This window comes from Mobula birostris, chromosome 12 (assembly GCF_030028105.1).
Source record: "Mobula birostris isolate sMobBir1 chromosome 12, sMobBir1.hap1, whole genome shotgun sequence".
Lineage (NCBI taxonomy): Eukaryota > Metazoa > Chordata > Chondrichthyes > Myliobatiformes > Myliobatidae > Mobula > Mobula birostris.
Window position 1 is genome coordinate 86,183,230 of NC_092381.1, and position 26,318 is coordinate 86,209,547.

The 26,318-nt window shown below is 42.4% G+C and overlaps 1 protein-coding gene across 1 annotated transcript in view; it reads right to left on the bottom strand.

Annotated features, from left to right (window-relative positions):
* Positions 1–26,318, bottom strand: part of LOC140206112 (procollagen galactosyltransferase 2-like) — a 184,479-nt gene that overhangs the window by 22,521 nt on the left and 135,640 nt on the right. Inside the window, exons 5-7 of the mRNA XM_072274289.1 lie at positions 24,457–24,661; positions 8,565–8,684; positions 916–992 (exon numbers count right to left, since the gene is read on the bottom strand). Of these exons, the coding sequence (XP_072130390.1) occupies positions 916–992; positions 8,565–8,684; positions 24,457–24,661 (402 nt within the window). The remainder of the gene's footprint in view (positions 1–915; positions 993–8,564; positions 8,685–24,456; positions 24,662–26,318) is intronic.

Genomic DNA, 26,318 nt, shown 5'->3' on the forward strand with positions numbered 1-26,318 from the left:
CACATTAATACAATAAAGTCAATGTTTCAGTGATGGACATTCCTTCACAGAAGGAAAAGCTTGAGAACTGAATACATTATAAATCATTCCACATGTCAGTTCTGTCTTTTATGCCATCAGCAGTGGCTGAGCAAGTTTAATCAATGTAATAGGCAGTAAAAGCTGAGGGTCCATTATACCCTGGAATATTAATGTCCATATAGGATAATGAGTTTGCTAATTTAGTTCTGAACAGAAAGTAGTGCATAGTTCACAGATAATATTCTATATAATATACGAGGGGTGATTGATAAGTTCATGGCCTAAGGTAGAAGGAGTCAATTTTAGAAAGCCTAGCACATTTATTTTTCCTACATTTACACACTTAGTCCAGCAGTCGTGGAGCATACGGATCCCTTCTTTGTAGAAATCGGTGTCTTGGGCCTCTAGAAGCGGCCCACAGCAGGGGTGATTGATATGTTCGTGGCCTAAGGTAGAAGGAGATGAGTTATTAACTTCAAATTTTCTGCATTTTTACTCAAAGAGTTGAACTGCATGTGCATGTTGAACTGCATGTGCATGTAAAGAGAGCTGTATAACTCATCTTCTTCTACCTTGGGCCACAAACTTATCAACCACTCGTGCTGTGGACCACCTGGAGGTCCAAGACACTCTCGTTACATGCACGTGCAGTTCAACTCTTTGAGTGATGCTCCACTACTGCTGGACTAAGTGTGTACATATAGGAGGGGACTATGTTGAAAAATAAATGTGCTAGGTTTTCTAAAATTGACTCCTTCTACTTTAGGCCATGAGCTTATCAATCACCCCTCATATATTCAAAGTAACAGGTTTCATGCTACTGTTTTCTGAGGTCTTTCATACATCGGAGCTCACTTCTAGCTAGGAGATCAGCAGGGGCTGTTGTTCTCTCACCTCATCAAATACCATCTTGTCTGGGTGCCTAGGAGGCATGGACACATACACAGAAGGCTCCATAGGGGGATGATCAACTGCAAAGCAATGATATAGGTAAGTTATTGTGGTTTGTATCTGGTTCATATCACCAAGCAATTCAGAATAATCCCTTTCCATAGTTGGTGGATCTTTATGGCTTAATTTGAGAGTGTACATTTTAAAAACTCTGTAAATCGTAGCATTTAAAAGTGCGCTCACAGGTAAAAGCAGAATGAGGCATTCCTTAAGGCAGATTCATCATAAGCAAGGGGTAAAAGGTTAATATGAGTAAACAGGAATGTGGAGCTGTGGTTACAATCAGATCAAATGTGACCTTATTAACTGTTGAAGCAGGTTGCATTCACTGCTCATGCTCTTAACTTGTCAGTTTACATACATTCCGATTGTTAACCAAAAAATTCCTGTGATACTTTAGTTTCAATCATTACCCGTTTCAGAGCTGCAAAGGCAATTGGGGTTCCTAGTTCAGGATTTCCATAAGTTTGAGAATCATGTTCATTATCACTGACGTATGTTGTGAAAAGTGTTTGTGACAGCAGTACAGTGCAAGACATAAATAATTACAATAATTTATAATAAAGAAACAAATAAAGTGCAAAGGAGGAATAGCAAGGTAGTGTTCATGCAGTGGGTTCATGGATTGTTCAGAAATCTGATGGCAGAGGGGAAGAAGCTGTCCTTAAAACATTGAGTATGGATCTTAAAGCTCCTGTACCTTCTCCCTGATGGTAGTAATGAGAAGAAGGCATATCGCAGATGGTGAAGGTTCTTAATGATGCTGCTATCTTGAGACACCGTTGACTCAGCTTGCAGGTTGGGTAGGAAGGAAGGCTAATGCAATGATAGCATTCATTTGAGAGGACCAGAATATATAAAATATATATATAAATATATAAGTCCCTCCGCGACTCCCTTATCTGCACGTCCATCCCCACTGATCTCCCACCCAGCACTTATCTCTGTAAGCGTAAGTGCTACACCTGTCCCTACACCTCATTTCTTGCAAAAATTCAGGGCCCCAAACAGTCCTTCCAGGTGAGGCAACACTTCACTTCAGAGTCTGTTGGGGTCACCTATTGCATCCGGTGCTCCCGGTGCAGTCTCCTCTACATCGGTGAAACCCGACGCAGATTAGGGAACCGCTTCGTCGAGCACCTCCGCTCCGTCCGCCACAACAGACAGGATCTCCCGGTAGCCACCCACTTCAACTCTGCTTCCCATTCCCATTCAGATATGTCCATACATGGCCTCCTCTACTACCATGATGAGGCTAAACTCAGGTTGGAGGAGCAACACCTCGTATACCGTCTAGGTAGTCTCCAGCCCCTTGGTATGAACATAGAATTCTCCAACTTCCGGTAATTCCCTCCCCCTCCCTTCCTATATCCCTATTTCACTCTACCCCCTCCCCGAGCTCCCTCATTGTTCCGCCTCCTTCATCTACTACCCATTGTTTTCAGGGCCATGACGTCAATGATTCCCCTCCCCCACCCCTTTGTCTTTCAAATTACTGGTCTTTCAACTGAAGCTACAAGCATTCTTCAAATCCGTCCCCATCTTTCATTCTTCAGTCCTGACGAAGGGTTCTGGCCCGAATTGTCGACCTATCGTTTCTAACTGATGCCGCCCGACCTGCTGAGTTCATCCAGCGTACTGAAAGTGTTACTTTGATCACAGCATCTGCAGATAATTTTGTGTTTACCAGAATATATAAGTAAGAACATATTGCTGAGGCTTTATAAGGAATTGGTTAGAATGCATTTGGAATATTGTGAGCAATTTTGGGCCCATATATAGTATATGGAAAGATGTGCTGGTCTTGGAGACAGTTCACAGGAGGTTCATAAGAATGATCCCAGGAACAAAAGGGTTAATTTATGAGGCTCATTTGATGTCTCTGGGCCTGTACTCAAGAGTTCAAACAATGAGGGGCAATTTCATTGAAACCTATAGAATGCTGAAAGGTCTGGATAGCATGGATATGGAGTGGCTATTTCCATTAGTTCAGGGTCTAGGATCTAAGGGCACGGACTCAGGATAAAAGGGATGTCCCTTTAAACCTAAGATGAAAAGGAATTTCTTCAGCCTATAGTTGGTGAATATGTGGAATTCATTGCTACAGACAGGAGTGGAGGCCAAGTTATTGAATGTATTTAAGGCAGAGATTGATAGATTCTTGACTGATGACTGGGATAAGGGGTACAGGGAGAAGACAGGAGAATAAGGCTGATAAAAGGTCGGCCATGATTGAATGGTGGAACTGATTGGCCTAATTCTGATGGGCTGAATGGCCTAATTCTGCACCCGATATCTGGTGGTCTTATAATCTTAGATGTTATGTACCCCACTGCCATACTCAGCCAACCACAAAGACCATTTTATGCTTGAAGATGTTTCCGCGGTCAAGTGCCAAACAACAGATCAAAACCCAGAGTCACAAATCACATTGGCCATTTTGGGCAAGGCATTAGAGGGAAACCTAGGGGACTTCTTCTAAAGCAACTCTACCTGATCAGGTTGCCAATTGCTGCTGTGCAACAGTACAAAAGGCTCCTTAATCTAGCCTGAAGCATGTTCACAGATGTATGTGTAACACTGTAAAATGCTTTCACCTCTTAATTGACAGCAACTGCTAAGCTGCGCTAAAAGGAAGAAGTGAAAGCACAAATCCTCTGGTTGCAATAGAAGATCGCTCCGTTTTGAATTATTTACCTTCTTCCTCCAGGTCAAGGTGAAAAAGAACTCGGCACCTTCCTCTATTTTCAGCCCAAGCAAATTCCTCCATGAATCCCAAACAGTCAGACTTAAAGCAGACCGTCACAGGTCCCTCAGTAATACGGGGCACCATTAAGAAGGCAACTCGTGCAAGCAGCTCTGATGGAAGTCATCAAATATTCCCGCTAAGACTGCTACAGCTGAAATCCATGGCTACAGCCATGGACAAGGACAATACAGTAAGTGCTATAATTTTATGGTGATTAAAAAATCTATCGCTACTCAAAGTCCACAAATCTCAGATGGATGTCTCTGGTCGCTGTTGTGGTTCCCCCTTAAGACAGCGGAAGAGAGGACAGTGCGTTGGTTTAAAGGTTTGTTTAGGAAGGCGAAGCTTCGGGCTTCCACTACCAACTATCCTGCTGTCAAACTTACTGTCTAAAAGTAAGGTTGCTGTACCAGAAGGACATTAGGACACGGTGTGTTTTCTGTTTCACAAACCTCTTGGGTATCCCCCACCATTCGGGAAGTAGTAATACAGCTCGCTAGTTTCACAATTCACTGCCAAGATGGAACTGCTGAGACTTTCAAGGGCAGAGGAGGTGAAGTCTGCTTTATGATTACCTCCTTGTGGTGCACAAATGTGATGGTTCTGTCCCAGTCCTGCTCACCCGACCTGGAACATTTAGTGATCAAGTGTCAGCCATTTTATTTGCCATGGGAGTTTTCAGCCATCATCTTGATAGTAGTGTACATCCCACCTGAGGCCTGTGTCAAACAGGCTCTAGATCAGGGGTAGGCAACCTACGCCCGCGGGCCAGATCTGGTCCGCGAAGGTAATTTGACCGGCCCGTGAGCAAATATTGGGATACTATGCTTATCCAGCCCTTGAGCGATTTTTCCTTATTCTGAGTGTTTCACACAACCACACTGATGGACATGCATGGCGTCTTGTTACACTGGCCCCAGGTTCCATTTTGTTCCAAATCAAACACTGGTATATACGAATGACGGGAAGGCAGACTACCTTATTAATATGTATTAGATACTCTCCATGCACGCGCAGGTTTTCAGATGGGATGGTTCAAATTTGTAAACAGGAACAGCTTCACTGTGTTTTAACAAGAAATCCACGCTAAATATCCAGATATTTACATGTGCTACGATACTTGTTGAAAACTCATGTTTCAAAGTAAATCGAAGAAAAATATTCCAATGGCAATGAATGCAAAACGCAGGAAGGTGGACACTGAGTGCCGAAATTTCCAAGCCACTTGGACACTAGATTACTTCTTAATTGAGCAAGCTGGGAAACCAGTTTGTCTCATTTGCCTAGAAAATGTTGTTGCGAAGAAGGTGGCAAATATCAGGCGACATTATGAGACCCGCCATAGTGGAAAGAAAGCTGCAATTGTGGGAGTACCAGCTTCAAAAAGGAAATTGCGCACATTTTCCCACTTTTCAAAAAAGTAAAGCACAAGATCCAGGCATTTTTGTGAATATGGTCCAAGAATTGAGAAAAGAGTTTTCATCTCGTTTTGCTGATTTCACTTGCATGCAAATGAGTTCAAGCTGTTTGCTGCTCCATTTGATATGGAAGTGGACACGGCATCAGAAAGTTTTCAAATGGAATTGATTGAGATGCAGTGTGACGACATATGGAGATCAAAATTTCAGTTCTTGACTTCTATAGAAAATATATTCATCCAAGTGGGAAGTAGCCTAACTTAGTGGACCATGCAAAAAAGATGGCATCATTGTTTGGCAGCACTTATCTGTGTGAGCAATTATTTTCAAAAATGAAGCACACCAAGAACCCTTTCAGAGCAAGATTGACTGATGCCCATCTGGATAATGTCTTGCTCTTGGCATCAACAAGTCGGACACCCAATATTGAGAAGCTTTCAAGCAACAAACTGCATCAAATCTCACATTGATTTATCGACTGTTGGCATTAAAATTTTCTTTTTTATTATACTTAATTTACCACCATTCAATGCATCATGTTCATAAGTTTTATGTTTAAAGATTCTTTGTGTCCTTTTAATAGATTCAAAAGATGCCTTGATTGAAATTAGTTGCAACTAAAATGAGTTCTTGATTGCTAATTGGCATCCTTGGTTAAGCACAAATGATTTTCTAGCATGTGTTATTCATGAATTTGAGGCAAAACATAACTAGGTGTATTTAAATGGATAATTCCCATATTTCAAGTTTTTTATGGCATTTATCTGGCCCACCAGCTGCTCATTAATATGTGATCTGGCCCACAGAGGCAAAAAGGTTGCTGACCCCTGCTCTAGACAATCTGAGCAATGTAATAGGCCTGAAACAGTGCACTTTGATGCCTTCCCCATCATTTTGGGGGAGATTAACCAAGCCAACTTGAAAAAGTCTCTAAATAATTATTACCAACATATCACTTGTGGAACCAGGGGAGCCAGCACACTGGACCGCTATTAGAGTACCATCAAGGATGCTTACCATGCCATCACACACCCACACTGAGGAAAGTCTGATCACCTCTACTCCCTGATTATAGGCAGGGACTGAAGACCACAGCACCAGCAGTGAGGACCAAAAAGGCACGGACAAGGGAGGTGCAGGAGCACTTACAGGACTGCTTTGAGTCTTTGGACTGGATTGTATTCAGGGATTTATCTTCGAGGCTGAAAGAGTACACCACAGTTGCCACTTACTTCATTAAAGCCTGTGCGGATGAGTGTGTGTCCACTCGCACATACTCTACATACCCAAACCAAAAGCCGTGGATGAACCAGGAAATTCATAGTTTGCTGAGGGCTAGATCTGTGGCATTGAAGTCTGGTGATCCAGGACTATACAAGAAGGTCAGGTACGACTTATGGAGGGCTATCTCAAGAGCAAAAGATGCGAACTCATTGGCTCCTTGTGGCCTTGGATCACCTGGACAACACTGATGCTTATGTCAGAATGCTGTTTATTGACTACAGCTCAGTGTTTAATACAATCATTCCTATAGGTCTGATCAAAAAGCTGCAAACACAGGGCCTGTGTACCTCCCTCTGCAACTAGATCCTCGATTTCCTTATGAAAGACCACAGTCTGTGCAGATTGAAAATAACATCTCTACCTCACTGATAATAAACACTGGTGCACCTCAGGGGTGTGTGCTTAGCCCACTGCTCTACTCTCTCCACACCCATGACTGTGTGGCTCGGCACAGCCCAAATGCCATCCGTACATCTTCTGATGACGCAACTATTGATGGCAGAATTTCAGATGGTTACAAGAAGGCATACAGGAGCGAGATATACCAGCTAGTTGAGTGGTGTTGCAGCAACAATATTGGACTCTACATCAGTAAGATCAAAGAACTGATTGTGGACTTCAGAAAGGGTAAGATGAAGGAACACACAGCAGTTCTCATAGAGGATCAGCAGTAGAAAGAGTGAGGAGCTTCAAATTTGTAGGTGTCAAACATCTCTAAGGACCCATTCTGGGCCCAGCATATTGATGCAATTACAAAGAAGGCATTACAGTGGTTATATTTCATTAGGATTGTCACCAAAGATACTCACAAATTTCTACACATGTACCAAGAAGAGCATTCTAACTGGCTGCATCATCATCTGATATGGGAAGGTGAGGGGGGGGGGGTCACTGCATAGGATCGAAATAAGCTGCATAAAGTTGTAAACTCAATCACCTCCATCATGGGCACTGGCCTCCACAGCACCCGGCACATCTTCAAGGAGCGCAGCCTCAAAAAGTTGGCATCCATTATTAAGGACCCTATCACCCAGGACATGTCCTCTTCCCATTGCTATTATCAGGGAGGAAGTACAGGAGTCTAAAGGCACACACTGTACGATTCAGGAAGCAGCTTCTTCTCCTCCACCATCAGATTTCTGAATGGACATCGAACTCATGAACACTAGCTCACTACATTTATCTTTACACTACTTAATTTAATTTTTAAAATATATATCAGAAAAGTCTGAAAGCCACAACATTGAGGATTTGCCTGACATTTGAACCCCAGTGTTGTCCTGAGATGCAAAGGGAAAACTCATCAAATGATTGATGTGTTTGGCTGCATGAAGCAATGATTATAGATCAGGATAATCGTCCTTGTTGAACTGACACAGAAGTAAATTGTTGGCAGTTTCCTTTCAATTTTTGCCTTTAAGACATGAGCACTGTTTCTTTCTTTACCCCGAAGCGTTGCATAAACCTTCAGCTGCCTTGCTCCCAGCTGCTTTCCAATCAGTTCTTGGTCATATGGACACAATTCCCTCAGGTGATTGCTGGCAGGGGAGTAGGGCCTTCTGTGCTTACTTTACAGCCACAGCCTAAACTCCTGGGCAGTTCAAGCTATTTATTGCCTTTGAACCAAACTAATGCAGGCTTAAGAAACTCAGTGGTATTGTAAATAGAACACCCATAATTGTTAGTTTGCCGTCACCCTCTACCGTAGTTATATACACTCCAAATTTCCTGCTGCTATGAAATTCCATACTATAGAGCCTAAAGAGACTTGCCCCCAGTACTCTGACAGGTCTCCCAGTGATTGATGGCCTGATGGCCTCTTTAGGTAGCACAGGTGCTGGCCTGGAACATCTTGCCTGATCCTGCTCTCCCATGCATAACCCGCGCTGGGTGTTAATTGCATATAAACAAATCAATTTCACAGGCAAGGCATCAGCTACAGGTAATATGAAAATTGACCACACCTGCATACACTTCCAACACATACATGTTACCCACATGGTATATACATACAAACAATGTGATCTCCACACATTGTAAGATTCCAGCAACTATTAACCTTATGCTACAATTTGGTGCTTAAAAAGAGTGTTTGAACTTTCAGGCCTCACATTTTCTTTGCTAATTCTTGGTAAACTCACTCATTCTCTCAAGCAGAATGTGGACAAAGGTTTCGACATCCTCTTCCAAGAATTGCTGGGCCTTCAGGGGCACTGGCAGGTAGCCATAGAGTTCTCTGTTGCATATGTGCATCTGGATGCCTAAAGCAGGAGAAAACAATTATAATAGTTCACCAGGAGCATTGTTTTTCAAGCATGATCTTATTCCCAAGGAATGGTTGACTATGACCACAATTAGCTGTCATTGTTGTTGGAATGGGGATAGGTTTCTCTATTAACCCTTATAAAACTTATAAGGCATTGGTGCTTGCAATACCAATACAAAAGAGGGGTCCTTTTACGATAAAGGAACAATTATCTATCTTTCTATTCATTGATCCCCTTGTAGCTTAGACAGTATGGAAGTAGGTTCACTGATGCAGAACTGACAGGAAGGGTACTTAATGAAGAAGTTGTTAAATAATTCATAGGATAAAACTATGATAGATTTTGGTAGGATGCAGTAAACATACCACTTTAGCAGAAACCACAATAATCAATTGATTTTTAGAAAAATAGGAATGCTTTTGCTCACAACATAGATCACAGTTTTTGCATGATAAACAAATTAATAAAACCTTTCATGACTTTAATGCCTTCCATGATTTCTGTATGCCTCTAAGCACTTTACCACAGATTGGTTCTGCTTGAAGCATTGTTTCAGTGGTGAAAAAGAGGAAGCTCATTTCTGCACAGCAACCTCCTGCAACAGTGGGTTACTGGCAAGACAATGTTACTTTAGTTAGTGTTTGAAGGGTGATTCCGACTGGACATAAAAATCTGCTGCATCTCCAGAATCGGAATCAGATTTATTATCACCAGCATGTGTCATCCAACAGATGAATCTACCTTTTGATTGGGTCTGTTTTGCCGCCATGCTGTGGCCAGTTGGATAGTGATATGGCATGAGCCTTAGTGATATTTGTAATGACCATCCAACACCTGCTGTCTACCTCACACTCAGTAATGCCTCCAAATATCTGGGGTCTCTTTCCCACCCATGTGGCAGATACCATTGATGAATGGAGGCATTTTAGCTTATTCTCTCAGATACATGATTTCAACAGGATGCATTAGTTTTACTCTCTAATTTATCAACCCAGAGTCTGATAGAGTATGAGTAATGTTTTGAATATTCTGTACAAAAGTGCTTAACAATTGTCAGAGTGAAGGTAGAGAGTTAAAACTATTTGGTCTACTCATTCCCACCTGGAACTGAACCAAGGGCATTAAGGAGACATTAACCCCCTTAACAGGTGGGATAGGATCAGTTCAGAGGTTAAAGCATGGCATCAGTTCATCTACTTTCAGGTGTAATCTAGGTGGAGTACGGGCAGAAGCCACTTAAAAGGAAGGTTGCCATTTTAACTTATGTAGCAGATTTATTCCTGGACGTGTCAGGCCTCAGGAAAGGTAGCAACTGAAGAGAGACAGAACTGTTGCCCCACCCCCCGGGAGTGACGACAGCCATGTATCCACACTGTACCAGAATACTGCTGTGGATGCCTCCCCAAACAGTCCTGCCACAAGACTACAGCTAAGCACCAGTCTCATTCTGTTATATTACAGGGCCCAGATTTTTGCATGAGAACATTTTCATGCTTTCAGATCTGGTCAGTACAGAAACTGTCTGTGATTAAACCCAGAGTCATAGAGTGCTACAGCACGGAAACAGGCCCCTTAGCTCACTCACCATGCCGACCATAGCATCCTCCCTCCTAGACCCGGTTGCCATGTGTAGCCCATAATCCTCTCAGACTCTCCCCTCCATGTACCTATCCAAATGCCTCTACGTGTTGCAGTCGTAAACCTCCATGTGTTACTACCCATTTAGATCCAGCACAGTTGTCTTCCCATCCACAGAAACTGTCACATGGATGGGAAACAATTTGGAGTGGTCACTGTTGAGTGTGAGGTCGTTAGTAAGTACTGAAAGGCCATCACAAATAACAAGGTGGCTCTTAATGCTGCAAACGCTACCGACATGCCCCAAGGAGACAGACAATTAGGGTCCTTCTTTCAGTGTATTACAGCTGTTGCACAACTGGATATCAGCCAGTTGTTCAAGACCTGCTCCTGGGACAGCCCCGTGTTTTGTGAGCAGATCTTACACAGATCAGCAGTGCCATTTAATGAAAATGGTGTTGATCCTGTTAGTGTGTTGATTTAAAAAAATATATTTCTCCATGCCAGATTCCTGATTAAAATGTCTTCCTGGATAATTGTAAAGTGCGAAGAGCTACTTTGGCTTAATCTGTCATATTTCCTACACATCCTAAAGTCCTCGTATCTATAATATTTCCTTAACTAGTCAAAAGGATCAGCCTTGCAAAGGATGACATTAACTCCTGCATAACACATCAGGCAATTTTCCATTCTCTTCCTGTCAGTCTGGTCAGGACAGGCAAATCCATAGCACTAGTGAAGCAAGATTGATTCCTACACCAGGGTGGACTATCAAAATACAATTCTTGCAAAAATAACCACTGCTACGAAATACGCATCAGGACGGATAAACAGATAAAATGCATAATAACTCGTGCTTTCAGGTTGCTGGATCTGAACTCGGAGTATCATATGTCATAATGTTCAATTAAATTGACTGCAATTGAATTAAATTTCAGGTAAGGTGTACACTGAGCAACCAATAGGATAATGCCCATTAGAACAGAGATGAGAAGGAATTTCTTTAGCTTTAGGGCGGTGAACGTGTGCAATTCATTGCCACGGGTGGCTGTGGAGGACAGGTCATTGGGTGTATTTAAGACAGAGGTAGATAGGTTGATTAGTCGGAGCAGGAAACATTACAGGAGAAAAGCAGGAGAATGGGGTTGAGAAGGAAATGGATCAGCCATGATGAAATGTTGGAGCAGACTCGATGGGCCAAATAGTCTAATTCTGTTCCTATGTCTTGTAAGCCACCGCAAATGCCATTTTCTCCACCACCATGTTTTGTCTTTAGGAATGATATGCCAAGATTCATTGAAATAGCTTTAAACAAACAATATGTAACCCCCTTCATTTTACCCAACTTCACTTAAGTGTATTCAAATCAGAAACCAGCCCCAACAATAATGAGAAAGATGCAGTGACTGCAATGCTGCATAGAAAAGATTAAAAGTCTCTGATGTCTTCCAGTTGGAAATAATGTGTTAGACTTTCCAATTACAGATATATTTCATATTTCTGGTGACATTATATGGTTTAACCCATGATTCAACTTACGTTCTTTTAGTAACTGCTTTCACTGCCAGTAAATACCATTTTTCTGATTTTAAATCGGATGAAAGATTTCTGATTTAATTGACCATGCTGAGAATAATGTTTCAAACTGCTATTTATATCTCTATGTCTTTGCAGGCATGATTATTTAAAACTATGGACTACAAGAGTTCTTAGTGGGAGTCTTCCCAGGGAAAGAAAGACAGTAAATTACAATATTCTTCCGGGAAGATGCATTTCGTAGGGAAAGGTTTTGGACATTCCTTCCAATATGTAGCACACAGTGCTTCACTGTGAAGGGGGTACTTCCAGCATTCTCAGCTAACTAATTCCATTGACATCCCATGTGGAAAGTTTTCAATGCTTTGTTTCAAATCATCAGTTCAAATAAGTTTTAAAATAACAAAGAAATGTAAGAAAATACAGCAGGGTATTTAGTTAATGTAATGCTTAAATGGCTGGATTCCTTATATCATTTCCAGATCCAATAGGTTTCCATATTCTAGATATTTTTCCTTTCTCTATATCCATTCTCTCAAAAAAGCTTTTCAATGATGGAACAATGACAGACCAATACCTGTGTCAGGAATTCATATTTAATACAAAAAAATTGGAATGACATTCAAATGCTAAACAGTGGTCTGAGGAAAAGTCGACCTCAATAGCATGGTAGTGTAGTGGTTAGCATAACACTTTACAGTAGAAGCAACCTGGGTTCGATTCCCACTGGCGTCTGCAAAGAATTTGTTCTCCCTGTGACTGCATGGGTTTCCTCCCACAGCGCAAAGACATACCAGTTGGTAGGTTAATTGGACATTGTAAATTGTCCCATGATTAGGCTAGGGTTCAACTGGGGGTTGCTAGGCGGCACAACTTGAAAGGCTGGAAGGGCCTAGTCAATAAATAAAACTGGAAGTAGAAGTACACTTTTGGAACTTTGTTCTTCACCACTGGGTTTTCCTCTTGATATGTTATGACTGTTGTAGAGATATCGATAGAAATTTTTATTACCATGTTTGGTTATCAGCTTCAGTACCATTGTATCCCGTAGGTTCTGACATAGTAAGAAGCAAACAGACCATGTTCCATATTGTATCTTTTCTGGGTCATAATCAAGTTCAGCAATATCATCTAACAGCTGAATGGTGCTTGGTTTTAAATTATTTGAAAAGCATATTTTGGAATTACCAGCATCAAGCTGGAAGAAAATGCAAATTTTATCATCTGCAGATTGCTGCGTGCTGCACAATAAATATCTTTCACCTAATGTCAGAGGCTGAAAAATGCAGCAAAGCATTACAGTATAATAAATGACCACTCTGCCATATTAACTTAATTGTTGCTATGCTGGAGATGGGACTGAGGTTGCTATGCTGGAAATAGGATTTAAATGCGAGTTCATAAAAGGACATTTTAGGTAAGTAAATTTGCCACTGTAAATTGCTCTCTCTGTGTGCAGGTGTGCGTAGTTTATGAGGAAGAATTGAAGGAAATGTGTGGAAAACGTTGCAGGAAAAATTAATGGAGGAAGTAAGATTGCTCTGTGAGAAAGCATAGACTGAAAGAGCCTCCTGCAAGGAGATAAGGAAATTGTTACTGCTAGTATGGATAAACAGGTTTTTTTTTAAGGAATACTAAATTGATACCAATGGGATCAGATTTTTTTTTGCCAAAATGCATTTAACTACGTTTGGGCTAAATTGATTACTAATTGATACTATGTGATGAAAGTCATACAATAAGGAAACAAGCACTTTGGCCCATTAAATCCAGACTGACTATCAAGCACCCAATTACACGAGTACTATTTTGCTCTCCCCACCTTCCTGTCGATTTATCCCTGGTCTCTATTAATTAGGGGCCAGTTAATCTACCATAGGTCATTTAGAACCTTTCTATGTGCCAGCACAGTACCACTTACCTAAATGTTGTCAGGTTTCAGTTTGTACCGCTACCAACCACGAGTGTTCTTTGATCCAGCGAGTGGCTGTGTTACACTACTGAAGGGACTTTCAAACAGGCATTTACTAAGCTGCAAACGCACATCTTTAGTTGTTCTTTCATGTGATGCTCTCTGTGAACAAAATCTTTAAAGCACAAGTGGCTACTGTGCAAATGAGTGGTAGAATCTGGAGAAATTTTACAATAATGTAGGGGAAATATATCACGAACATTAACCTAGGATTGGTGTTGATGGGTGGATAATGACTGGACGTGCTTTCAAGCTGTATTTCTATGACTAAGTGCCAGAAATGCATTTTCCACCTTTTACATTATTGCCAATTTTCATCATGGTAAAGGTGATATCATTAAAATATACACAGTTCTCTTGGGCCTTACAGGGTAGATGTTTCTCCTGGCTGAGGAGTTTAGAACATAGGTTTCTAAATAAAAATGTGGCCATTTACGTCTGAGCTGAGAAGAGATTTCTTCACCAAAACCATCACCATACTTTGGCATTCTCCCTCAAGTGGTGTGCGGAAGCTCATTTGTTAAGTGTATACAAAACACAGGTCATCACATTGTTGGAATATTAAGTTATTCAAGAAATATCAATTTGGTGCATGTAAATTAAAAATATGAAGTGGCATTGAGGTAAAATATCAACCACTCGAGATATGATTGACTGAATGATCTATCTTGCTACTATTTCTCATGTTCCTAATTTCATATAAACAATTTTAGTGTTGTGGCAGGAGCAGAAACTTGAATTGAGAGATTTAATCATGGGATAAGTGATAAATACAGTATTTCACTCAAAACAGCCACTCAAGGAACTGGAAAGGAATGATATGGAGGGCAGTTGTTTTCAAGTGTAGAAGAATCAAACATTTTTTTCTTTTGAGGAGTGAATATGGTGGATTTGAAAAGAAGAATAAATCTATTTAATCATCTCAGATTGCTGAGTTTACCTGGAGTTCAAAAATAGAAGTTGTGCAGCCAACAGAGTAGTGAAGGAAAATGTTTGGAGACCAAATTATGAAATTCCTGATGAGGTTGAAACTAGAGAAACACGCAACTGAAGGGGTTGAGAATGGGAGAGTGGGGTTCCCAGGACATCAGCCCAGTGGGCAAGGGGGAGGAAGGGAAGCAACAGAGGTGGCTGGCTGAAATGACATGGATCTTGAGGATAGAGGCAGCCATGATCTCTCCTCATTTGTTGTTCCAGAGTGGAGAAGGCTTCAAGGAGATGGTTTGTCCTGAAGAACTGAAGCCAAGATCATCACTCCAGGATGGTGCTGGAAAGGAGAGCAGTTTTGAGAAAGGAGAACAGAGTGTAATATTTTTATGTGGTCCAGCCAAATCTAACATTGAATGGATAAACTAGATGCCTGCTACCGATATCCAGATCTGTACTCATTGGATTTGAGGCACTGGTGGAAAGCCATACCATAGAGAACAACGCAGGGTGAGTGACAATATTGGCTTTAATGAGAGTCAGGTATAATGTCTCCAGCATCGTGAGATTTGTTGTTATGTGACAGCGGTACATCGCAGTACGTAATAATAAAACCTGTAAATTATAGTAAATATATATATAAAAGTTAAATTAAATAAATAATGAAAAAAGAAGGGAAAGAAGTAGTGAGGTAGTGTTCATTGGTTCAATGTCTATTCAGAAATCTGGTGCCAGAGGGGAAGAGACTATTCCTGAATTGTTGAGTGTGTGCCTTCAGTCTCCTGTACTTCCTCCCAGATTGTAGCAGTGAGAACAAGGCATGACCTAGGTGATGGGGGTCCGTAATGATGGATGGCCTGGATGCTGGGCAGGCTAGTGCCCATGATGGAGCTGAGTTCACAACTTTCTGCAGCTTATTTTGATCCTGTGCAGTGGCCTCCCCATACCAGATGGTGATGCAGCCAGTTAGAATGCACTCCATGGTATATCTGCAGAAATATGTGAGTGTCCTTGGTGACAAGCCAAATCCCCTCTAACTCCTCAAACTCAAAATGGGGTGTAGGCTAGCAGAAGTCAGGTTGATTGACAAGACCAGTAGCTGCAGAGAGTTTATGATGAAAGTGGTTCAATACACTGAGTAGCTGTGAATAGAAATACCAGCTAAGTGACTATGTGATGTATTCTGCATCAAAGATTTATCTCAATTGAAGAGGTATTTCTGTTCCTTAGGATCTGTTTTGGGAGAGATGATCTTTTTTATTCCTTCTCATTGAATCTATTTTCTGTTGGTTGCAAACAAAAGAAAATCTTCAGATGCTGGAAATTCAAGTAACACACGCAAAATGCTGGAGGAACTCAGCAGGCCAGGCAGTATCTATGGAAAGGAGTACAGTCGACGCTTCAGGCTGAGACCCTTCAGCAGGACTGAAGAGAAAAAGACGAGGAGTCAGAGTAACAGGATGGGGGATGGAGAAAAGAGGATGGAGAAAAACAGCGTGATATCACCTTGTGTTTCTCTCTCTGCTCCCCCTACCCTTTTACTCCGACTCCTCGTCTTTTCTCTCCAGTCCTGCTGAAGGGTCTCATCCCGAAACGTCGACTGTACTCTTTTTCATAGATGCTCCTAGCTTGCTTAGTTCCTCCAACATTTCGCGTGTGTTACGTCTGTTGGTTGTGTCCTTTTTCAGGAAAAAAAATGGCTCTGGACTTCCTTTCACCAATTAAATGAAATGATTATACAAGATTTGAACAAAAAAAGGCATTGCAGAAAAGTATCAGCTTATCATCAGTTCATAGATACAAGAGCAATGTCCATCAATGATAAATTTTTAATGTATTCAAGGGAGGCCAAAGCAATTGCACCGTGTTAAGTGTTTTAAGATCTCTGATTACTTCCATATCACAGACTATTCCCCAGGGAGAGTGATTTTCTTTGGTACTCTATCATGATCTACAAATTAATAAGGGCAGCAAGTGCCCAAGGTCCACAGTCTTAGTTACTGCTTCATGATCTAATGAGAAATGGCTGTTGGCAATGGATTAATGACTTTAGTTCCTCAGAATTTACTGCTTATATTAAGCTTGCACAACTTTAGTGTGTTTGCTCCAAAGGAGAATTCCCAATAGACCTTCACTTAAATTTTACCAAGTCCCATGGAAAAACAATTCCCTAGAACTCTTGCAACAAAATTTGTACACATTTGTAATGCATCCAATGTACACAGCCTAACTCTTGGGAGACGTCGTACAGGAATTCCTGAAGGTTAACTGGAAGGTTGAATCGGAGGTGAAGAAGGTAAGTGCAATGTTAGCATGCATTTCAAAAAGACTTGAATATAAAAGTGGGAATGTAACGCAGAGGCTCTATAAGACATCACTCAAACAGCACTTGGAGTATGGTGAGCAGTTTTGGGCACCTTATCCGAGACAGGATGCGCTGCTTTGGAGAGAATCCAGAGCAGATTCACAAGAATATGTTGCTAATGACAGGGTAAATGAGTGAAGAGCATTTGGTGGTTCTGCACCTGTACTCACTGAGTTTTGAAGAATAAAGGAGAATCTCATTGAAAGCTATCGAATATTGAAAGGCTCAGATTGAGTGAATGTGGAGGGGATGTTTCCTTTCGTGGCGAAGTAAAAGACCAGAGGGCACAGCCTCAGAGTAGGACATCCCGTTAGAACAGATGATGAATTTCTTTAGCCAGGGGATGATGAAACTGCAAGTCATTGCCACAGATAGCTGTGGAGGCCAAGACATTGGTATATTTAAATATGAGGTTGATAAGTTCTTTAATGAGTAAGGATGTCAAAGGTTAAAGGAAGAAGGCAGGAAAATGGAGTTGAGAGGGATAACAAATGGAGGGTCGAATGGCCTAATTCTGATGCTATGTCTCATGGTGTTAAGCTCAGCATTAATACCATACCATCATCCACTCAAAACAAGTCAGAAAAGTCTTAAGAACTGGGCCTTAATATCTCCTTGTGCAATTGGATCCTGGGTTTCCTCACTTGTCAACCTTAGTCAGTTCGGATTGGCAAAAACATCTCCTCCACAATTTCCATCAGCACAGGGGCACCACAGGGATGTGTAGTTACCCACCGTTCTACTCGTTTTACACCACAGGGATGTGTACTTATGCCCCCCACCTACTCGCTTTACACCACAGGGAAGTGTACTTACCCCCCCACCACTCGCTCTACACCACAGGGATGTGTACTTACCCCCCCACCACTCACTCTACACTACAGGGATGTGTACTTACCCCCCCCACCACTCGCTCTACACCACAGGGATGTGTACTTACCCCTGCTCTACTCGCTCTACACCACAGGGATGTGTACTTACCCCCCCCCACCACTCGCTCTACACCACAGGGATGTGTACTTACCCCTGCTCTACTCGCTCTACACCACAGGGATGTGTACTTACCCCTGCTCTACTCACTCTACACCACAGGGATGTGTAGTTACCTCCCCCCCCCCCCGCACTCTACTCGCTCTACACCATAAGACCTAGCACTGCTCCAGCACTTGTTGATAATACGACTGTTGTGGCCTGTATGAAAGTTGGTGATGAATCAGCATGCAGGAGGCAGACTGAAAGCTTGGCTGTGTGGTGTAATAACAACAACCTCTCGCTCAACATCAATAAGACCAAGGAACTGATTGTAGACCAGGAGAGAGAAACCAGGGGTCCATGAGCCAGTAATTATCGGAGGGTCAGAGGTGGAGAGGGTCAGTAAATTTAAACTCCTGGATGTCAGTATCCTTCAGACCTGTCCTGGACCCATCATATAAATACAATTGCAAACAAAGCATGCAAATGCCATGACTTCCTAGGGAATCTGCGGAGATTCAGCATGTCATCAAAAACCTTGCTGAACTTCTATAGAGCCGTGGTGGAAAGTGTGCTGACTGGCTGCATTATGACCTGGTACGGGAACACCAATGCCTTTGACCAGAAAATCCTACAAAAGGTAGTGGATTTGGCTCAGTACATCATGGGTAAAACCCTCCCAACCATTGAGCACATCCATCATCAAAGACCTTCACCAACCAGGCCATGCTCTTTTCTCGCTGCTGCTATCAGGTAGAAGGTACAGGTCTCGCACCACCTGGTTCAAGAACAGTTACTATCCCTCAACCACCATGACCTTGAACAAAAAGGGTAACTACACTCATTCTACTTTTGGTGTTCCCACAACCGATGGTCTCACTTTAAGAACTCTTTATCTTGTTACTTCATGGTCATTATTTATTGCTATTTATTTATATTCGCATTTGCACAGTTTGCTGTCTATTGATCCTGTTTACAGTGTGACGGGGGTCCTGAATTTATACAGAGGGTTTCACAACCCGTACGGCATGGCAGGAACACTATGTACATGAGGGCCACCGAGAGAACAAACGGAACTAGACCCCCCCCCCCATGATATCCTAATTAGTATTAACTTACTTTTAATTATGCTCATATTACAACAGACATGTTGTTTTGAAGAGAGAGAGAGAGAGACGGAGACTAACTGTGGCACAATGGCGGGGGCATGGGGTGGACCCAAATGCAAGACACATCTTGTGAGGTTACTTAGATTTAGTTTATTGTTCGATACCAGGAGAGCAAGGCAGGAGCTCAAAATAGCGAACTGGACAAGGACTCAGGACTACGACTAGGCTGGGACCAAGGGTCTGGCTTGGACTCGGAATCGGCTCCCAGAACTAAAGGAGACATGAAGAGGCTAGGGTATGGACTCCGAGCCTGAGACTGGGCGAGGACCCAGTACTGGGTCTTGCCTTGGGCTCGGACCCCAGAACCAGGCAAGGACATGACATGGTCTAGGGAGAGGAGGAACATGGAAAACAGAGCCTCGGTCTCAGGAGATCAGGTACATGGAACCATGGACACATACACAGAACAGAGAGCCAGGACCCCTCCTTGGGTACAGGACATAGGGCTGGGACTCATGACCCTCCGCGAGGCAACGGCAAGACAGCCTGATTTACCCCACGGAGGTGAGGACAAGACATAACAAGACATGACCCCCCCCACCGGGTAATGGCAATACAGCCTGACTTACCCCACGGAGGCGAGGACAAGACAAGACAAGACAAACACGAATGAACACCAGACAGTACCTATCTAGCTCCGGTGATGGAACTAGACCGAAGTGCAGGCGGGGGCCGTAGACGAGGGTTAGAGGCGAGAGGGGCAGAGAAGGGATTCAGACAAGGGGGTAGGACAGGAATCACAGACCGCCAGGGCCAGGACTTGACATGGTACTTGAATGCCGCCAGGGCCAGGACTTGACATGGTACTTGAACGCCGCCAGGGCCAGGACTTGACATGGTACTTGAACACCGCCAGGGCCAGGACTTGACATGGTACTTGAACGCCGCCAGGGCCGGAACTTGACATGGTACTTGAACGCCGCCAGGGCCGGGACTTGACGTGGTACTTGAACGCAGCGAGGGCCATGACTTGACGTCGTACTTGAACGCCACCAGGGCCAGGACTTGGACGTGGTACTTGAACGCCGCCAGAGCCAGGACGTGGAAGTGGTACTTGGATGCCGCTGGAGCCAGGATGTGGTGCTTGGAACTTCCGGGTAGTGCCGAGCTCTCAACTCGGCCCGGGAACAGTAGACAGCGGCTCTTGATTCTCTCCGGCGGGTTAACTGACGGACCCACCTCGGTGAGGAAACTTTGCAGGCTCGCTTCGGTGAGGTAACTAGACTGGATTGCTCTGGTGAGGAAAGGCGAATTACCGGCACTTGCTTTGAGCGGAGTCAAGGCTTGCTCCGGCCAGATGACATTGGCACGCTGAGACTTTGCAGACGCTCCCGCACCAAACGGCTGAAAGCCGGAGACTATAGACTACCAGTTCAGCTGAGTGTTAATTGCCTCTAATCACCAAAGTCGAGGGACACGGGAAAATAGGGAATCAGCGGTCCGGATCGTAACATAAACAAGCTAAATTTAAAGAGACCCCGATCCGGACCATGACAAACTGTTGGATTGTCACTTTAAGGTACAAGGAAGAACTGGCTAACTTTTGGATTTCTGCTGAGTTGGAGAGAGAGAGATGGCACCAAGCAGCTATGGTGACCGAAGGCGGTGTTATTTGATGGGCATTCGATGTTATGATTTTTGGCAGCGTGTTGATACTTCCCAAGGACATGGCATGCTTGTACATTTCTTACACAGACAAAGGAAGGAGGAGTTATTTGAGCGTCAGTTGGTGCTCAGCACAGGAAGATAAAATAGGAGGTCAGATGATAGACCTCAGACACATGTTTTGGACACTGAATGAGCATTGTTGTGCCCACAGAAAAAGTGGGTTTTGGAGGATTGATCAGTCACTCTTGCAGTGAAAAGGAAAGGGGTTGACTGGTGGGAAGTTGTCCATGTGTCCACCCTCACCTGGGTGATAGCTCCACCACAGAAAACCAATCCCCTTTGTTATGGTCACAGTCGGTGACTTTTAAAAGATTTCGGAGGACAACAAGAAGATCGATGGCATCAGCTCACCTGAAGACTCAAATCTCTCCCTCTCTCTCTCATCACTACTCAACTCAATACCATGAACTGAATTGAACTGAACTTTACTCATCATCGTAAGACTGTATCTTTTTACTCCTAGACTTGAAGAAGCTTGATTTTCACATATATTTACACACTTACTGATATACTTACTTATATATATAATCATTGCTAACCTGTTTGATTTATCTACATTTATATTACTGTGTTGCATAGTTACTAATAACTATTATTAGTTAATAGCAATACTGGACTCCAAAGTGTTTTCTATTTCTGCTGGTTCTTTATTCCCGTCACGGGGTACTTGACAACAGTTACTGTTCTATAGATTTACTAAGTATGCACGCAGAAGAAGAATCTCAGGGTTGTATTGGTGACATATATGTACTCCGATAAATAATTATACTTTGAACTTTGAACATATGGTCTTATGTTCGAACAATTTTCATAAAATAATCACAAAATTCACTCAAAATCTAAACCTTTGAACATCGTTGTTCTTGGTCAAGATAGGAGAGATGTTTACTCACAAAGTTCACCTCTATTAAAACATCCTGAACTTCAACTATTCATACAGTTTACTTATTATCCTTACACATCTACAACCACGCTAGAATGTACTCTAGAAAAAGGATCCTTGGCTCCATCAATAAGAGTATGGCACATAAAAGAAAGCTAATCTACACCCTCTGGAAATAACTGATGTGGTCAAAAGTGAGCATTGTGATTATTGTTTGGCACCACTCATTGGGAAGGCCATCACATCTGAGTGAAAGTGCAATAGAGCTTTACTAGAAAGTTCTATAAGATGGAGAAGCTGGGACCGTTCTCCTTTTAAAGGTCCAAGAGCAGATTTGAGAGAATTTGACAAATTGTTGTTTTCAGCAAATAAATGAAATTAATATGTCCACAGTACTTAGATGGTACAAATGAAAGGTGAATGGTGAACAAAGTGGGGCTGACGTAATGAGCAGTGGCAATGCACTGCCTAAAGGATGCGGGAAATAGATTTAACAGCAATGTTCAGGAAGTATCTGGTTGATGACTTTAAGTGATTCTGTAACGGGCTAAGAACAGATATTGGAAAGCTGCGAATAATGTTGTTACAGACTACGTGCCTTCCTGTATTGTAACATTCACAGTCTAAGCATACTGTGGATAAAGCATATCAAGACTCAGTACACCATGAACTCAGGCAAGGCTTAAGGGGAGAGTATGGAGGCAGGGATTCTGGAATATATGCATTGATTCAGTCACTGCTGGTTAGGATGGAGCCAAAAAGTTCAGCCAACGTGCAGAACTATTTCATTATTTTTCCTGCATCCAAAAAGTACTTCTAATACTAATTTTTTAAACCAGGTTGTAAAGTCTAATTTAGCTATTTCTAGGAAGGTTTATCACAAGACATCATACCTCCTGCATTTCCTTCCCCATCATTAAATTATTTTATAGCAGGTTTTCAAAGGAAATAAGTAAAAGGGCCTACTTCCACCTCTTGGGTTACTCACAGCAGTGTCTGAGAGAAAAGTCTCTAGTTCCAGAGGATCTCTAGACATAACTGAATAAGAGTTACACCTTCTTAAGCAGGTATATCTGCTGCCTTCTTCTCTTCCTTTCTCCCCCGCTCTCACCCGCTGCTAACAGAGGAAAGTGGAAGTGTCTTCGGTCTTCGGCAAGGTTTGATCAGGACGATTTGTGGATTGGATTCATTTTTAGAGATCTCCGCAGTTCATGTTAAATTTTTTGTCATTTTGGGTGATGCCTTTTTTAATTGCTATTTAGCACAATTTTGATCAGGGCACGTTGACACAGATTGGCTCTATGGCCTGAAGTTAATGAACAACACGATGCTAACTTGAACAGAACTGAACTACATTGAACATTTCTAGACTGTTTTTCAAGGACTTTGTGGTTTGATGTTTAATATTGTGTGTTTTTCACTCGTCTGTCTTTTGCACGATTTTATTTTTGTGCTTTGGGTGTTTGATGTTTTCTTTGAACAGGTTCCATGTTGTGTCTTTGTTTCATAGCTGCCTATAGGAAACTCTGGAGTGTTTACTGCATACAACCTTTGATAATAAAAGTATATTGAATCTTTGAGATTCTTAAAAACATTCACTGCTTTTGCCTGGAAAGTAAACATTTGAGCAACTGCTCATGATAATAGCATCTCAGCCATAAGCTTACAGAGTGCTTACTCACTAGGGAAGTTCACATATAAAGAATGGACACTTGCTTGCTAGATCTAATGAAATTTTGCCTCATAAAAGTTGCGCAATGTCATGGAAGGTGAAAAGAAACAAACTGTTCTAAATAGAATTTTAACTTGGCAGATTTCCTCAGTTTAAACATTTTCTCCTGGAAATAATTTACCATAGTCATTGCTAGTGAATTAAAAATGTAAGCTCTCTGCCACAAAGCTTACATGTGAGACAATTATTTAGTCAGGGCACACCAAGATACTTAAGTCAAACGTGCCAAAAAAAAAAACAAGCCTGAGGTAAGATAAGTATATTTTGTTGATTATCTGAGAAAATAAATTGGTAGCTGAAGGATTTCTTCATGTTTATTTAGCACGAATAATGGAAGTTACCCAAGAAGAAGATAACTGTATCGGAATGCAAATTCCAGTTAAAGAATTTCTAAGTATATACTGTATATGTCCCACATTCATGAGATTTAGCATCGAAAAGGACCTTTTACTTAATTCTCAGGATTGGCAACATAATCAAAGACTCCATCCATAAGACCATGTGTATAGGAACAGATTTAGGCCACTCACTGGACATTCTTTCTTCACCCCTCTCCCATCAGACAGAGGATACAAAAGCCTGAAAGCAGGGACGACTAGGCTCTAGGAAAACAGCTATCCCATTGTTATTAGATTATTGAACCATCCCCTAGTACAATAAGACCTCCCAATCTGCCTTATTATGGCCTTGCACCTTAATATTTGCCAGCACTGCATTTTCTCTGCAACCATAACACTTTAATCTGCATTGTGTTATTATTTGCGTTGTACTATCTCACTGCAAAGTTGTAATCAAATTATCTGTATAGATCGCATGAAAACCTCAGTATGTGGGACAATAACCAATATAGCAATTATCATATACACCCAATAATGGTTAATCAACAACCACAACTAACCAGTATCAAGTAGTCCTATACTCTTAGCTGCTATCTGACTGATTTGTACAAGGTGGAAACAATTACCAGCCATTTTGCAGGAAAATGAGAAAACAATGATGTCATCAAATGCCCAAGTGTAGTCTGGATGAGGAGGAAAGAACGCCAGGTTTTTTGTCGCTTCCCTGCGGAGATCAATGAGGAACGTGGAATGCACCATGGGGACGGGATAACAACCCAAACGCTTCCACTCGCGGATTGGAACGTAATCAGGAGTGCGCTTGTAGTAACCCTAGACAGACAGAAAACAACAATGAAGTGAGTGCAAAATAATGAAGTGTACATGGGTGGCTTACAAGTGTGTTCTCTGTGCAAGTTCACACTGGACTAAGGAAAGGGTCTGACCAATACAGAGCTGGGTATAGTTCAGTCTTTGCAGTTAACTCTATTTCTTATGCTTGTCTGAAGCTTTAACACCAAATTTACTGTACTGTAAAAGTGATAACAAAAATGTGTCAGTGCATACATGCACATGATATTTAGAAACATTACTGTTGCCTGGAAGCCAGGCATAATCTGACATCTTAAAAGCAGTCCTGATTCGTAGCCCAGAGTTGCAAAGCTGCAGAGTGAAATGCTTGGGAATGAAGCTTCCTCTACCCATCATCTTGTTAACAAACGTATAGTCGCTGGAGACAGGGTTGAGGACCTCAGGCCAAGATTACTGTTTTGGAGGGAAATGAGGAATTACTGTGTTCTGTGTTTCATGGAAACATGGCTTACTCTAGACATGCCACATATATTGGTAAGACCCAAGGGCTTCCCAATGTACCAGATGGACCAGACTGTTGATTTGAGAAGGCAAAAAGAGGGCAGGGGTCTGTGTTTCATGATAAACTCTTTGTGGTGCTTAGATGTAGCGGTTTTGTCACAATTAAGTGGTGACCATTCTGCTTACCAAGAGAGTTCTCCTCCACGATCTTGACCACAGTCTACATACCACCAAAGGCCAAAGTTAAGCAAGGACTCAAGCTATTGAGTGCCATGATCAGCAAACTGGAGATGCTGCAATCAACCCAGTTCAATACCTGCTGCTGTCTGTAAGGAGTTTATACATTCTCCCTGTGACTGCATGGGTTTCCACCAGTTTCCCACTACAGTCCAAAGATGTACCAGGTTAATTGGACATTGTAAATTATCCCACAATTAGGCTAGGATTAAACTGAGAGTTGCTGGGCTGCATGGCCCAAAGGGCTGCAAGGGTCCATTCTGCACTACATCTCAATAAATAAACATCATTCAGCCTTCCCTCTGCAGAAGCCCTGGATGAACCATGAGATCCACAATCTGCTGAGGGCCAGATCAGTAGCATTCAGGTCTGGCAACCAAGTTAAATACAAGAGGTCCAGGTACGACCTCTGGAAAAGCATCTCACATGCGAAGTGGCAATTCCAGACAAAATCTGATCACTGAAGGATGCTCAACAGTTGTGCCAGGGCTCAAATTTTATCACCTCCTACAAAGTGAAACCAAGTAACACGGGTGGCAACAAGGGTTCACTCCCAGATGAGCTCAATGCTCACTTTGACCATCAAAACATGGAGGCACTTTCACGAATTCCCACAGCTGCCAGTGACCCTGTGATTTCAGTCTCTGACACTGACATGAGAGCATCTTTCAGGAGGGTGAACCAAAGGAAAGCTCCAAGCCCAGAAGGTGTACCTGGCCAAGTACTAAAGACCTGTGCTGATCAACTGGTTGGAGTGTTCGCCAATATCTTTAAACTCTCGCCTCAGTAGTCTGGGGCACCCATCTGCTTTAAGCAGGCTGCAGTTTTACTGGTGCCTAAGAAGAACATGGTAACCTGCCACAATGACAATCATCCAGTAGCACTGACATCCACTGTGCCGTCGTGCTTTGAGAGGCTGGTGATGAAACATACCAACACG